This window comes from Vanacampus margaritifer, chromosome 2, assembly GCF_051991255.1.
Source record: "Vanacampus margaritifer isolate UIUO_Vmar chromosome 2, RoL_Vmar_1.0, whole genome shotgun sequence".
In the NCBI taxonomy this organism is placed as follows: domain Eukaryota; kingdom Metazoa; phylum Chordata; class Actinopteri; order Syngnathiformes; family Syngnathidae; genus Vanacampus; species Vanacampus margaritifer.
This window is the reverse complement of record NC_135433.1, coordinates 37266476-37283945: the sequence shown is the minus strand read 5'-3', so window position 1 is coordinate 37283945 and position 17470 is coordinate 37266476. Positions and strand designations below refer to the sequence as shown.

At 39.6% G+C, this 17470-nt stretch overlaps 1 protein-coding gene across 1 annotated transcript in view; it reads left to right on the top strand.

Moving 5' to 3' along the window:
* The window catches only part of prkci (protein kinase C, iota), a 37413-nt gene that overhangs the window by 1130 nt on the left and 18813 nt on the right, over nt 1-17470 (top strand). Inside the window, exons 2-5 of the mRNA XM_077556082.1 lie at nt 9155-9276; nt 12482-12571; nt 15590-15640; nt 16742-16827. Of these exons, the coding sequence (XP_077412208.1) occupies nt 9155-9276; nt 12482-12571; nt 15590-15640; nt 16742-16827 (349 nt within the window). The remainder of the gene's footprint in view (nt 1-9154; nt 9277-12481; nt 12572-15589; nt 15641-16741; nt 16828-17470) is intronic.

The following is a 17470-nucleotide window of genomic DNA, read 5'->3' as shown; positions in this document are numbered from 1 at the left end:
AGAGGCAGGGTAAACCTGGACTGACCATCAGCTAATCTCAGGACACAAACAAATGCCTATCTGTTTTCTATAGCAATGATCTACATTATGGTGCAAATAGAACTATTCACATGATGTGCTACGTAAAAAGGTGGAAATTCAGGCGAGTCAGGCGAATACGAGAAAATTAGCTTCTTTACTTCAGACTCACCAACCGCCATGGAATTGTTGAGCAGGACAATGGAGGATAAAATAATCAGCACTGTTTGTGGGCACCCAGAATTTTTCTGTTGACTACACAGCTACCAGCACCGGGGTCGGGGACTGTATGAAAAATGAAAAAGGCAAGTGATGAAATTGGTATATCTATTTGGTAAGTAAGACTAAAAGAAAAGCCTACCTTGGAAGCCCTCCTCTACTCGGGTTACATGTGTTACAAATGAAAACAGTTCACATTTGGTGATTACATACATTCTTCCGCCAAAAATACAGATATAAATATAGATTATGATACAGTTACTGCTTTGGTCCATATAAAGTATGTCAGAAAATAAGCAAAAAGGATAATTGTTTTTCAAAATAGAAGCAGGTGTTTGCAAATGTCTTTTTTTTAAATTAAACATGAAGATAATAGGTCTGCTTTTTGGAGGACTTCAGAAATCAGAGATTAACTGCTGAGAGTCTAAAATTCCAAGGATACTACTTTGTGTGGATGAATTTACTAGGTCTGGGTGTCGATTTTACATTGTCTCAATCGATTCGATTTAGACTTTTCCCAATTCACTTCGTTTCAATCCGATATTGATTAATCATGGAACATCAATTCTTCTTAAATATTAAGGACATGATTAAAAGCTCCTAAAAAATTTGATTCCCAATACAATTTTGCAGAGGCAGTGACTGGTTTAATGAAAGTAGCACGTGTTATAATCACTTGCGCGATACACAAAATTGACATCAGCAAAGATGAGATGAAAATATTTTCATAATTCTAATTCAATAATTGTAAATATAAATTAAAAATATTCAGATTTTTTTTAAAGTGCAGTCAGGTCTTTCATAAATGTAAGAAAATAGTTTTGAATTCATGTGAACAGTAAATTTCAAGAAAACAGTAAGATAAAAAAAACATTTGGCCTTTAAAATTCTATTTATCTTATACATTTCAAAATGATAGATTCATAGTTTTATGAGTCTCTATCAGGCTAAAAAAATGGATTTGATATTGATTATTTGATTTATTTTTTTGGGGGGGGGGGGGGGGGTAAACCAAGCTGTAGAATTTACATTAAACAGGATCTCCAAATGATTAATCAGTTATCAATATAGTTATTGGTAAATGTTTAGTTGTAGCACCTCGAGTCACAAGCAAACTGGAGCCTATTACAATTGACTTTGGGGCTAGAGTCGGTACAGACCATACTGGTCATTGGTCAAGCGCAGTTCACGCAATCATTCTATATCTCGCGTTTGCATATCAACAATGCAACAGTCTTTAATGAAGCCAGCATGCATGTTTTGGGGATGAGGGAGGAAGCTGGAGTAGCTGGAATAAACCAGGAAGAAAGTGTAACCTGCACACAGAAAGGGCCAGGACCGAGATCTCAGAGCTGTGAGGCGGGCTTGCTAACCACCACTATGCTACCTACCATGCTGCCTCATTTGAGCTAGTCCTCCACTGTTCTTTAAAATGTCCAAAAACATTCAAACTATGAGTTCTTGCACAGCATGATGTTGTTGTTCTTCCATAAATGTAGCACAAGTCAAAGAAAGTTTTCTAAAAACTAAAATGACTCCGGACAAGAAAATGGTTCCCCGCCTTGGATAAAGTTAGACTACTAATGATAATGTGCCCCCTCATATATAAGTGGGAAAAACGGGTCTAAAAGTGTGAAATTGGCATAGAGGAGATGTCAGTGTGACAGACAGGTGCTGATAACACATCTAAAAGGTGCAACAATATCACTCAAAAATGTGTTGATCAGCAGTAAAGGTATTAATAGAAATCCTCTAAAGTGTTTTTTTTTCTTCCTTGTACTATGTGCATTTTCGGTAAGGACTGGTCACTGCGGAGATGTTTCCACCTCCCTCCTTGCGATGGAACCAGCGATTTGAACGGGACTTGAAAAACGTGTCATACGAGTCCCGTTGGCCACGCAGCAGCTGTATTTCTTGCCACCCCCCCCCCCCCCCCCCGGACACACCTCATTTGTTCGCTTGTTCATTAAGTGACGTCTCGTGCAAGCATCCCGAGCATGCTGTGCTCAGGAATGTCAGCAATGCGAACCCAAGAGAGGAAATGAAGTCAAGTCAGGTATTGGATGGCTATGGCAAATTGAGCAAGGATCTCACCTTTGACCAACTTGTGCAAAAAAAACATTGTGTCCTCGCTTTCTGGATATTTTAACACAGTGGGATTTACCGGTAAAAGTGTGTTGCCAAACTGCCTCTGAAAACTTAACAGAATTTATGACAAGAGATCCATTTTTACGGCAGCAGTGTCGTATGTTGATACCGTCATAAGCGCAGTATTTGAAGATGTCATTTGAGTATTTTCAATAAACTTTGTGTTAACAGAAGTTGGCCGCCTTTGAATGGTGGCAAGCTGCCGCTCTTCATTTTGGGTTTTGGACACAGCACGTCCTGCTGCTCTCTTACTACAATTTCAATCTATATTTGGTTCTGTTGGAGCTTCCTCATGCTGGGTAATTCATCGTTAAAGTGCGCATTCTTTACCAGTTACATCAGCAAAGTGGTGGTGTCAGGCTGTGACAGTCTCGGTCTGTCACACATTATTCTTCTTTTACCCTCACTCATCACATCCTGCGTTTTATAAGTCACAATAAGCTCAGGCTTTCATTGTCTCTCTGTCACGACTGTCTAGCTAAAGGCTTCTGCTTCAGCTTGAGGGTTCCTGTGTCAGGCATGTTGTCGGGCAGGAAACAGTGGGATTATGTGGAGGTATTTTCTCCCCCTTTTGTGGGAAGTTGCTCGTCTGTTACGAAGACTCAGACACTTGGACTTGGTCTTAGCAAATATGCAAAATGGCATGCAGCGCCTGACTGCATGCTGTTGATTCAGTTCTAGTTTGGTGTCTAAAGAAGCACAACATAACTTAAGCTTCAGGAAGCTTAATGCCACACCGGCACGGAAACAAAAGTTCAGAACATTCACAAAGATTCTCCGATTCTGTTCATTTTTTAGTAGTTTGCAATTACTGGATGGATTCTTGTTCATTTTTCCATCCTGTACACACATACTGTACATAGTATTAGCATCATAGCATAACACAATAAAGAATTACTCAAAGAAAATTAACTCCAAACTAAGGCTGGGCAATAAATCAAATTAATTTGATACATCGGCATTTTAAAAATCGAATCGTTGAAAATTTGCTAAATCGTGAAATAGAATTTTGTCTTCTTGATTATTTAAAGCTGTTGTTCTTATGTTCTGTTACATCCAGATGTTTTTTTGAGTTGTAATTTATTTTCTATGAGTCCCGACTAAATGCGCAACTTCGACTGACAGGCGAACTTCGGTCGAAGTCGTAGTTTCCATGGCTCTCTGGGCAATAATAACTTTTAATTTGTAAAATAGCAGTCGCTGAGTGACTCCGGGTCACGTCCACTTCCATTCAACAATCATTTCCTCCTGCTGTCCGTCATAGGGCAGTAACGTCGGTGCAAATGGTTAATTGTTAGGTGCCCTTAACACCAGTTTCATCAAGCAATGAAAAAAGGGTTGGACAGTTCTATCATAACAACAGGGGAGCACGCATGAAAAAGTCACAAGGACCCATGCTTAAAGTGGGACAAGAAGTTAGTCATTTTGAACCTACCATTGTGGGCGAATTTCAGGGCTTGTACTAATGTTGACACTATCTAATATTTTTTAGAAGAGATTAATAGACTAATGGATTCATTTGAATTTTGTCTTCAAGTGAATTACAAAAGCACCCCCCCCCCTCTATTATTGTTTATTAACCAGTGATCGCAGTTTATCTCGTACTTCGCATTCGTATATTGATTAAAAAAATGGGGATTGATGGAAACTTTCCACTTGTCACAACAAGTCAGCAAGATTGTTTTTATTGAGTATGACTGGTTTGGTCATTGTTTTTCAAAGTGAAAACAGATGGTTGCAAATGTCTTATTTTAATTAAGCACAGAAGATAACCAGTATTCTTTCAGGAAGGACTACAGAAATCAGTGAACAATTCCTGTGGATATGCTGAAATCAGAGGATTTGGACAATTTTAAATGAAAAAATGCCTGCAAATTGGGATGCACAGAAAATATTTTTTTGGGCCAAAACCGAAAATGAGAAATGCTTGGCCGAAACGGAGATTATGCCAATTTTGTATTATCATTGCATTTATTATAATTAATTAAAATTATAATATTATTATAAAATATTTAGGCCTATTTAGCATGGGCATTTTAACAAAGCACAATATAAATTGAAATGCGTCCACACCACTGACATCAGAGACACTAAATGCGGAGTGAGCAACTGAGCATTTTCTGGCGGTGCAATTGCACTTTATAGTCAATGTACAGTATTTCGCACCATCACACCGACGGGCACGGATGTGTGCGGTGTGGTGTGGATGACGCATTTGTAGGCTATTATATTATTATAAATCGGCAGATTCACATATTCACCAACGTTTAAAAATAAATAAATTTCTTCGCACCAGCCAATTGGCTTTGGGAACGGACTGCAAAGTCAAACGGCGTCCTGTACAGATCTGTATTCACACGGAGATAGTGGTGAGTGTTAACTTGTTTAAAACTGTTGATAGCAATAGTGCTAACATTAGCTAAAGTATTTAGCACGCCCACCAGAATGCAAGTGAAAAAGTGGAAGCGCTGGATGAGCTCTCATTAAAGAAAAAAAGGAAGGCGCTGCAGGTGAAAGAGTGGCTCACCTGTAGTGCAGTACTCGGCAGCGCTCTCTTTTTCGACATAGTTTACCAAGCGACCCTCTCTTTCTCCGGTGTGCACAATGAAGCTCCCGGTACTCACAAACGCCAGCGAGCAGCAAGGCGGATACTCACTCACTGTTTGGTGTATAATTCAAAGACACTTGCTTGCAGCAGTTTTTTTTTTCTTCCTTGCGTTACCACAACATCCTCTTTCAGCTTGAATTTTATTTCGGCCAAATGCCGAAAAGGCAAATTTTCGGTGGCCGAATATATTCGGTGCATCATTAGTTCCAAATGATTACTCGATTGTTAAAATAGTTGTCAATTAATTTGATAATCAATTACTTGTCGATTAATTTTGACTGCTCTAGCTCGTACTTTAACAACGTCCACATTTCCAAAGGGACTGTGTGCAGAAGCAAAAATCAGACACACAGGTAACATTTACATTTTTTTTTTTGCCTGTGCTGTCTAATTTGCAGGTAGCATGGCAACAAAGTTTGATAGTTTCACAGATTTGCTGTGAAAAATAGTGCATAGGTTGGTGTCACAGGAGTGGGCGTTACCTGTGCATGTGCGGTGGTCTTGACAGTGAAGATGGATGGCCCAAGGTGCTCATGGAAACCCTGGGAAGCACTCTGACCCTTCCGCCTGCTTGACTGCTCACCAGTGACGAATAGCTTCACTGCAGGCAGATGGGACCGCCGAGTCCGACTAAGACCCCAGAGGCACGGGTTACCAAATGCCCCCCCCAGCATCCCTCGCCTAACCAACTCTTCCCTAATTTGAGTGTACAGTAGGGAAGAATGCCAGGTCTGTGCATCCTAATGCCACAGCTGCTGGCTTTTACTCAGTGGTGAGCAGTTCAGCTTCATTAATCACTCCACATACTCTCAAGGTTTTCCTTTGACTCTAAACATTCCTTCCTTTTAAAATTTGTATATACTTGGATGGGGAGGCTGTGGTTTACGGCGGTACAGACATGTATGACATTTCAAGGTTAAGGATGGCGCACAACTAACTAGTTTACACAGCAGCATAAGAACACATCATGCACCACAAGAAGGCATGCCCCCACACTCAAGAATTTGGCCAGAGACTCTGATTTTCCTCTTTGCAACACAAAATATTTGACCTGTTTCTTGTGACTGCAGTCGTTGAGTCACAATTTGGACTTGAGTCAGAGATGAGCGTTTACTACGATCTTGTATTGAATGGACGGACGCCCATGTCTCAACGTGACAAATTCAACATCACCCGCTGCCGTCTGGCGCTGTTATCTCGAGGGAGGATGTAGCTGCCATGTTTGTCTTACTGAAGAGATCAGAGTGTAGGAGTGTAGATGCCAGCCTTCTCCAACCCCCACAACCCACCTCCTTCATTGGAAATGATTAACACCACCAGACTGGAGGATGGAGGGTGAGAAAATAGCGGCAGGTTGGGAGGCGGAGTCGGCAACATGCCACTGATGCACAGAGCTTCCACAATGCAACGTTCTTTTTTTTTTCTTCTTCTTTTTTTCCCCCTCCGTTCTTTTTTTTTTTGTGCCATCGGCCGTCTGTCAAAGGGTGTGACGCTGTCCCTTTGTTTTAGCACTCCATGTTGAGTGACAAATCGTTTGAGTGGGCTTTATGACCATGATCATCTCTTGAAATTAGACAAAATGTGCATTATCTCATTCAATTTAGAATTTTGAGAATTGTCGAGTTTAAAATAAATACATAACTGCACATATCACATAAAATAAATAATAATACAATATAATAAAAAAAGATAACATTCTTGCTACCAAGTGGGATATTTGTAATAAATGCAAGGTAGTCTATATTTATTTAAGTAGGCAGTGTGTCTGATTCTGAGACTAGTTTAAATGCACTAATATCGATTCAGTAAGAAGGAAATATACGCAAATAGAACCGAGAACATTTTGACAGTTTTTAAACTTGTAAAAATATATGTGGATTGTCTTGTCACGTTTTTTTTTAGCAATAAAGCATCTGAAAATAATTGCACATAATTGTATAAAACATGAATGTTGTTTATAACCCTGAAAAAGTACATCCATCCATCCATCCATTTTCTTGGCCGCTTTTCCTCACTAGGGTCGCGGGGGTGCTGGAGCCTATCCCAGCTGGCTTCGGGCAGTAGGCGGGGTACACCCTGAACTGGTTGTGAAAAAGTACAGTGCATGTAAATTTAATATTTCATTTGGTAATTGTAATTAAAAGAAAGAAGTATACCTTATTTGTGTATATGGAATAAAAAGTCAAGAAAACATTATGACCGCTCGGTATTGAAAAAGTAAAATGCACGTAAACTTAATTTACTTAACAATTTTTTTACTGTCCATAAAATGAGAGCTTACAGTTCCATTGGGGTTGGGTTGGGCATTGAGAATCGAGTGGGACCGGGACTAACAATATGGCTCTCCCAGAATTGTTCGGATTTGAAAATGTGGGTGCTAAATTTCATTGTCTAGTTTACCACGTGGAAGCCAGAAAACACGCACGAGGAAGGACCAATAAAAAAATGTGTGCATGCTGTGCACAGCAATACACACCTCGCCGTATATGAACAAAAAAGAACTAGCAAGTTTGTGAGTTAAGTGTGAGCATCAAGCTCACGAGTTGCAGTAGATGACGCTACTCGGTGGAGATCAAAAATGAAAAAAAAATAAATAAATTCCATTCTGGAACCATTCCATCTAAATTCAAAAGAAATTCAGCCTATGACATTTTTGTGTCAAATGTTTGAAAGTGGAAGGGAACCGTCCGTCTATTTGTTTTTTGTTTTTTATTTTTTTATTTGATGAAATGCAGTGCATGACATTTTTGTGTTAAATAGTTGATGTAACCACAATTTAACAACTTGCTCCGCGAGGCAGAGCAACTTGACTTTTATCTTCTCGCCTGACAAACTTTACCGCTTTACAGATGCCATAAAATGGCATCATATATTATGTGCTGTGTGTAGGCAGCAGGCGTTTTTTTTTTTTTAACATCAAACAATGCAGTGTTATTTATTTGCGCCAGGCCATGCCGAGCCCACCACACTTAAACCTCACCTTGAACTGGTGGTCCGGTGCACCCTTGCTTACTTCTGGGCTCATTTATTCTTGGTCATCTTACCATAAAGCTCTCAAGTTAATGAAGAACCGCAGGCTCCATTTTGTAGCATGTTAGTAAAAGCCAGGTCCTTGTACGTTGCTCCTAGGCCTGCGGGCACCCCTCAAGCCCCACCCACTTCTCCTCCTTTTCTTTAAAAATATCCACATTCTAAACAATCCCCTTCCTGACCTCGCGTGTTCACAAGCTTGCTGACCTATGTCGCCCACAGAAGCGTAAAAACTAATGGATGCCATCTCCCAGGCCGTAAACATCAGCATGACTGGCCGGTAGGGGTGAGCAAGAGACAAGGCCGTTGAAACAAGGGACAGATGATCCCCTCCACAGGGGTGAACGGTCTTTATCACCCTCTACTACCCTTGTTAAAGCTTATGTGTGTTTGTCGGTGTGTGACTGGAAGAAACAAGAGGACGATGTATGTATGATGTCTACTCTAATGGCTGAACCTCTGAGGTTGGACCAGCTCGATTCAGAATTTCCTCATGTAGTGACGTGGGTCAATTATTTACTCAACTGCAAGAGATGGGATGTGTCTTGTCGGGGTGATATATTGATTGATTAAAAAAGAAATGTTCTGTATCTTTTTTTCAATTATTTTTATTTAAATAATTGAAAACAATTATTTTTTATTTTTAACTACTCCAATTTCCAATGACACCATTTTAATGTTTTAATGTTTATGTTTATTTTTAATGTCTTACAGTACTGTAAATGTAAAAACTATCCATCGTCTTGCATCGGCGGGCTTGGGTGTGGAGGGGGCAGATATTTTTAAATGATTAAATTTCTATTAAATGCACATTTAAAATTATTTTTAAGATTACAGTTTAATGATATATATATATATTTTTTTTTTTTAAAATGAGTGGCATTTGAAGAAAATGTAGTTAAAGCTCTCGTTTAAAAAAAAAACACACACATTGTTTTAGGTTTTTCATTTTATAAAAATAAATACCGGTGTATATTTTTAAATTACCAAGTGAAATTGATCAAAATAAAAATGTTCATGATTGTTTTATTTCATTAAAAAATAAATTTAATTATGGTTGTCAAATGAAACTGGATTTGGTTTAACACAATTGACTAGTAACAACAGTTGGTTGTTGGTTGTTCTGTGCAGGGACATCATGATCACCCACTTTGAGCCGTCCATCTCGTATGAGGGCCTGTACGGAGAAGTCCGAGACATGTGCTCAATGGACAACGACCAGCTCTTCACCATGAAGTGGATCGATGAGGAAGGTGTGTGTCCAGCCCATGCTGACAGTTATGAGAGACACAAAATGACGTACTATAGGGTTGTGCATCTCTGGTCTGTGGCTGATACAAATTCATCTATTGATACGCTACCAACAATACATTAAAGATACTTTAGTCGCAATTACCCGTATGATACGATGCACCTCCTTATCACGAGGCAGTGTGATTCAGCGCAATGTGATCCAACACATTACAATGTGTTTTGATTCAATTTGATTTGATACTATGATGCAAAGAAGTTATGCTATTAGTGGTGGGTGATGTATATCATCATCGATATTAACGTCAAAAGTTCATTTCACGATGTGTAATTTTACGTTATCGAGTTTAACACTGGCTGCAAAGTAGTAGGACATGATGGAAGTCCTTATTCGGCGAATCAGCGCCAAGAGGAAGTGATAAATCCTCATTCTGCCAATCAGCAGGAATGATTAATTTATGTGACTCGGTGGCCCAAGCAGAGCGGACAACTCAATGGCATTGAAGAAATTGAGAAACGAAGGAGTCTCAGCCTTCTGGAAATAATTCGGGGTTGACAAGACTGACGTTGGTGAAAATAACGTGCAGTAAAATGGTCGTCGTGAAGAGCAATTCTTCAATACTTGTGTTCTACCATTGAACCTTATGAAAGCTTACGAGGAAAACCTTGTGACTGCATGAGAAAGACTACTGCGAAAGAGTTCTTTTCAAAAGAGAAGTAGCGCTCAGCAACACACACATGAAACCCTCACCAAGTTTAGCAAACACTCACTCTTCTAATGCATATGCTATAATGGCGCTAATGGCCGTACCTACCGCCTGTGTTGAGGACAGTTTACAAATAACGTATTCCACGGCGACGTGTCACAAATCACTGTGTATCATTTTTTTCCCCCCATTCTGACTGCTGTAGTAGCTGGAAATGGTCGATCTTTTCATTCTTCACATCAAAGTTTGCTGCTATCTTTCATTATGGTGGCAGACAGACACTTCCACGTTCACATCATCAGATGCCAACCTTATCACGCAGGCTGAGGGAGGCTGGTCACATGAGACTAGCTAACAGTATGGCTAATGGGCCTATCACAACAAACTTGCATGTGTTGAGGGATCACCAAGAAATACACTTCGATAGGGGTGTTAAAAAAAATGATTCGGCAATATATCGCAATATTACAGTGCGCAATTCTCGAATCGATATGCGGCCAAATCGATGTTTAAACATAAATGTTTTAATGGAAATATTCAACAAAATATCTTAATTCGGGTTAGGGGTCACACGTTAAGCATGGAAGAATGTTATGTTAATGGAACATTAAGCCTTAATATTTTATTTCAATGCTTTTCAAACATGGAACATATTGCAACAGATTGTTTGTTAAATACAGTGGCTCACAGTTATAAACCTGAAATTTCAGATAAATAAATACATTTTCATAAAAATCTTACAGTGTACATGTACAAGTTTACTGATGAGTATTTTCTAAATTTGAGTTAAAAAAAATAGCAAGAATCAACTTATAGATTCGTATTGGGATTAATCGAATCTAATCGTGACCTATGAATTGCGATAAAGATCGACTCGCCAGGCCCTAAGCAATTTACACCACTACGCTTCGAGCATACTCTGCTTCACTCCAACCGTTGGGAAATTGAGAGCGTTTTTCAGTTATTCATAGTGCCACAAAAAAGGAATGTGCACTCCACGTCACGCAGTAAAGATGGAAACATTCTCGGTACATGGGAATCGATACGGTACCGAACAATACCAATTTCACGAATCAAGTCATCTTTTGCGCCGCGACAGACGACACCCTACCATTAACAACTTCAAAATAAAAGCGTTCTAAGGCATTTGCGCTCCTTGTATTATTTGGTAAGGTAGGTAGGTAATTCCCCACAACGTAAACGGTGGTTTCCAGGACCGTGAAGGCAACGGGAGACTTTTTGTGAGCTTGCATATGAAAAACTTGCATATGAAAAGTCCTCTCCCCAAAAAAGATTTGTGAATGGTTGGCCGCACCAGTTCTACCAGTCCAAAATTTAGTGTAGAGCCCTGGTTTTACTCAAATATAGCAGTTTTCTGTTACACACAATCAAATATTGTTGAAAAAAATGCAAACCTTTATTATGGTTTAGTATTGGGTGTTGTAGTATTGGAGCATTTTTACGAGTCTAAGTATGAATGAAAATGTACTGTTGTGAACAATATCTACAATTTCGAACGATAACTAACAGAACAATTGCTCGTTGTCAGCCATTTAGCAACAGCGGCGGCGCAACAGCCGAGATGGAGCCGTCGGTTCTCTCCGCTCAGCCCGAAGGTCAGCATGACAAAACTAATTAGGCTCAACCGCCATATATAATCAGTGCCTTCATTAGCCTGTCTGAGCAAGAAAAGCTGCTTGATGCTTGTAATGAAGTGCTACAGCATCTCTCCTGACATCGATAGAGCATGCGGAGATAGCCCTCCTCAAGATAGCTGAAATGTTATGTATACTTATTATATCCTAGGTTGGCAGACCACTGAGAGTGTAGTGAAAGTGTGTGTGTGTGGGGTGGTGCCAGGTTGTCATCACTCTGCACTCCCAAACCGGTGATGTTGTGCCACGGTTCGATCCCCTAGTTGGTTGGATGCCACCGGTTAGATATCTGCCGCCAGTAGATGAATGTGCATCCGCGACAACCGCCTAGCACGAAGTAGTGCTACGCTCCACAGAATGCATGAGAAAACACAGAGGATCTGTGAGCTACATTGTTGTGGTCTACAGCCGTGCATTTCCCACTCATTGAAAACAATTTCTTCAGCAGCAAACTTTGCCAAATTGTCTTTTAATTTTACACGTCACCTCCAATGTATTTGTTGCTTTTTTTTTTTTAAATGTCAGAACAGCACAGCTTTTTATCCTCACAACCTTTAACACCGATGGCCGGATATATTTTTAGCTCATAATTATTTTATTATTTTGCTCCCCCCCCCCCTCATTACAATTAACCTGATACTTTTTTGCTTTAAAATGTCAGTTGTTTGTATGGAAATGCTTTTCTTAGCTACAATTAAAATGATAGTTGTGCCATTCAAAAGGGAATGCTAACTGAGTGGTTATGTACTTTCAATTGTCTATCATGACTATGATTTAATCCTGTTCCTTCTTCAACCCTTTGTCCGTGTGAGGTCATGTGATTTAACATTTGGATCGTCCGGCAGGCGACCCATGCACTGTATCTTCTCAGCTGGAGCTGGAAGAAGCGCTGCGCCTCTATGAGCTCAACAAGGACTCTGAGCTCATTATTCACGGTGAGCCTTGCGCTGCATTTCCCCCCCCCCTGAACATCATTTCATGGCAAAACACAATTTACTCATGATGTTGGAGCTGTGTACATTGGCCTAAATTATTCTGCTTAGCTCATGCAAGATCATTAGTAACGGGTTTTCAAATAAGAAAAATAAAACTTTACACTATTGAACTTTATAAAAACATTTTTAATAAACATACTTATAAAAAGATACAGTAAATCATAATTGAATACAATGTATAGAATTAAACAGTTTCAAATATGCATACGGCTATAAAAAAGAAGTTGCTGAATAAGCTGCAATATTAGCCTTTTTTTTCTTTCTTTTTTTTTTTTTTTTTTTTACAGTATATTCCTGTGAGCTTGTCATTGTATGTCTACGTGTTGCTGCACCATTTTTTTAATTTTATTTTTTACAACTGTACCTTTCTAAAAGGCTTAAAAAAACACAGCATCCATGCTAGTTTTGTCAGCTTGTTAGCTTGTCTTTGGCGTTTTACATTGTGTGTCATCAACCACCATTAACACCACCAGCAAGCTTTCATCTTTCACAAAAGAGAAAAATATAAAATTTAACAAACTGCAAAAGCTATTAGGGCAAACAAAATAGGATGAGACAAAAGATACATATTAGAAAAGAATATTTAACAAACACAAAAAAAATATTAAAGCTGCTCAATGCAGGAAATTGAATTTCAATTCACTACTGCTATGTGTGGCTAATAAATGAAACCGCACACTCCCTTCTTCACGTACACACAGCGCGCATGATGTCACATCCGCAGACAGAGGGAGGGAAATTTGAACCCGAATCCAGTCGAAAACTGTTGGCCCGAGGCTAGCAGGAGTACTCATTGTGAATAGCTACGGTGTTAATTTGCCAATTAGAAGATTTGAGTCATAAATGGTCAAATAAAAAGGCTGCTGTAAATATATTTTGGGGCAAATTGCTACATAGAGCAGCTTTAAGAAAGAATATAAACAAAATAAATACAAATTTCAACAAAAATACAGACAAAATAATAACACCATGAAAATAAAAAATATAAGGAGAGAAGAGAAGTAGATTAAAAAATGCATTCGGAAAAAAATACATGAATATTAGACAAGGAATATCGTATCGGCTGCTTCTCACTTTTGTATGTGTTGCAAGAAAAAAGAAAAATATCTTGAGTGACAGCATTAATATCGGTATTGTTAAATGAAAACAAAAGTAAACACTATTTTTGTAAAGGCGCCATTTATTTGATGCAGCTCCATTCTCTGTTTAGTTGATATGCTTAGTGTTGTTCCGATACCGATACTGGTATCGGCAGAGGCCCCGATACTGCATTAAAACAGTGGTATCGGTGAGTACTAACAAGTAACATGCCGATACCATTAATTCTGACGCTAATATAGGACTTTGGATGCAGCATCTTGTGTCTTGCTCATGCATGACATTCACTGATGTGTGACATATTCACTGCATGCCGAGCTAAGATATCCTATTGGCCCTTGAATGCTCTGAACCAGTGGCAGGACAGCTTTTTCATGTTGAGAAAAAAACAACAACTTGGGTATCGTTATGGTATCGGCATCGGCCGATACTGCAAAGCTGGGTATCGGTATCGGGGGCCAAAAAAGGGTATCGGAACAACACTAGATATGCTTTCTCTTTTATTTTCTACAATTTGTGTGTGCTTGCATGTGTGTGTGTGTGTGTGTGTGTGTGAACTTCGTCGTTCACAGCAAGGTGGAAGAGGAATCGAGCATATGTTTGATGATGCACAGAAGTGTGAACAACACCGTTTTTCTTCTCCTGACGTGTCTGTGGACCCGCCGGCTACTTTGCCGCTATTCTTAGGCGCTTCGGCGAATAATCAGCATGGATACAGAGGTCGGGGTGGGCATATGTGTCACTGGGCTTTGATTGACAAGTGCCTGGAAATGTGTGTGCGTGCGTGCGTGCGTGCGTGTGCGTGTGTGTGTGTGTGACTAAGGGGTTGGTGTTCAAACGGTGGTTAATGTAAAGTTTTTTGTTTGGATCAGAGGTGAGGAGTGGGTTCCCAAGATAGGCGGGTGGACGAAGAGTAGACGCGGCGGGGGGATGCTGTGTCCCTCGCTAACGAGCTTCCCGGCTACAGCCCACGCCTCACCTCTGACTCACTCGCACTGCCTCTGGTCTCAAGCTCCTTGTCCCTCACGAGCCCACAAACACACATTTGTCATCTTCTCTCAGGTCATTCGTGCCTGATGCAAAACCAGCATGCAGTGAACTGACGTGTCAGACACCCAAGGCGACATTTTGCCTGCAGGTTGTCTTTACTACCACTGTTGTGTTCAACATGCTTAAGTCAAAGGCGTATGCGTTATTCCATAATTTATAACAGTTCCCCCAGGTACCTTTTAGGGGAGAAATGATGACATACTCACAGCTTGTGTATTGTGCTATAAGACTGCTGCCTCCACGAGTTAAGCACACACTTGCTGGTGAATAGATGAGAACCAGCTTTCCAGTGGAGATGGCCAAACTGTTGCACATGCGCTCGCTGGCAAGATCCAGCCTGCTGTTACGCATACACTTACAGGCAAGATGATGGGAGCCAGTGCTCTGAGCCATGTGGAAAAAAGGAGGCAACTTCACCGCCACTAATCAGAAGTGAACACTGTTTGCTAATGTGTGCATCAACAAAACTGAACTCACATATAGCGTATGGCTGAATTCTGGCCATTGCTTAATAATGGCTCTGGATGACCTTGTGTTAACATGACGACCAAGGTCGGAGCTGAGATTTGCAACAGGGCGAGAAGGCCACTTGTGCACAAGCAGAGACAATTTGGGCAATGGGCAACTAACAAAGGATTTACTTGGTTGTTTAATTTCACACTTGGTGGGTGGACAGGCACTCCAGAGACCAACCAGCCTAGCTGTATAACGGTACAAGCAATTAAAAAGTCAATTTTCAATGAGCGAGCTCATTTAAGTTAATGAAAATCATTAGACCTGAAATAATGTTGTTGTTTTTTTCTCCCCAAGTGTTCCCATGTATACCAGAGAAACCCGGTATGCCATGTCCTGGTGAAGACAGTAAGTTCAACCCTTTTGTTTTTGTTTTACTTTGCATGAGATAAACTTACTTTATTATTCTGTATACTTCTACAGTGGTGTTTTGAGATATGAGTGACTCGAATTACAATTTCAGATGTGAGCAGAGCGTGGTATGTCAGTAAACTCAACTTGCAAATACTGAACAATTCTTCCAAAAAGAGGCTTTAGTTGTTTAGTGCCACTCCCAATTAAAGTGTACTGTCAAACTAAACGTTATAGGGATACTTGACTTATCTATCCATTTTCACCAGTTAGAATATATTTTGCCTATAATTTATGTAATAACGTCATTATTTTTCATGTACAAATAATAACTATAAAACACATTTTGCCACTTGCTGTCGACTGAAGATGACATCACAGGTACTCAGGAAATGGGTAACGACCAATCATGGCAAGTGGCCCGCTGAGCCAGATAAGAATGGGTGGATTTGTCTGCTTAATTCATATTGCAAAACCGCAGTATTAACTCATTCACTGCCATTGACGGCTATAGACGTCAAAAATTCATTTGAACTAATTCTTTCACTTTTTTTCCCCACTTTTGTTAACAAGAGTATGAAAACCTAGAAAAAAAATGTATTGTACATTATGAACAGATATAACATTTTTGATTATTCTTGAGTTTAAATAAGTAACTAAACAAAAAAGAAAATATAAAAAAATTAGAGGCGTCAGACGATGATATTTTAAAATTGTAATTAATCGCATAACTTCAATAGTTAACTCATGACTAATCACATTTTATATCTGTTTTAAATGTACAATACATTTTTCTCTAGGTTTTCATACTCTTGTTAACAAAAGTGGAAAAAAATGTGAAACTAATAGAAATGGTTCAAATGGATTTTTGACGTCTATAGCCGTTAATGGCACTGAATGAATTAATCAGAATGGCGTTTTTAGACCCCTTTAAAATCTTCCTTAAAACCTAGACAGTTCAATTTCTGACCCTGGAACAAATGAATTCACTTTGTTACAGCCAATGTGTGGGAATTGTTATGACATTAGAACAACTTGGAAGCCAACCAACCAGCCACCCAATTTAACGCGGCCTCTTTTTCTCTTCCTGCCCCACAGAGTCCATTTATCGGCGAGGAGCGCGGCGCTGGAGAAAGCTCTATTTCGCCAGTGGCCATGCCTTTCAGGCCAAACGCTTTAACAGGGTGCGACACCACACTGAATGCTTTCAATTCACGTTTTTACAGTGCATCACGTGGGAAGCATGACCATTTTACAAGGGTCAATGTCGCTATAAAGTCTCTTCGGTGTCCTCATCAGAAACATTCAGTCATCATGAAAATGTAGCAGAGTGACGAAACCCTGACATTTTATTGTAAGTGGCCAAACATTTGCGCACACAGCGCAATGATAAATCAACGCCTCACCACATCTGTTGTTAAGTAAATGCCGCCGGCCACACTTTGTCCAAGTACAGTTTAAAAAAAAAAAAAAGGAAAAAGAAAAAAAGATTAATTGTGCCATACTTCACTGCAAAACAGTATAATTTTTAGTCCATAATTTTTTGTAAAGTATGTTCATAAATGCTAGTCTCCATTTATGAACGTGCATGTTAAACGCCTGCTTTTGGGCCCTCCACAATGTTGCGTGTCCATGTTTATGTGCCGGGCAGGTATGCACTTTATTTTTCTGCCTCGTTTCTTGCTACATTTTTTTATAACAGCTATTTTGTCCTCAATTTCAGTTTCTCTTGACATGCATAGCATGATTTTAAATATACTACACTTGAGTAAATAAACACCAATTCTACTCATAGCGTTATTCTTCTGTCATCTGCTTGCTTGTTCC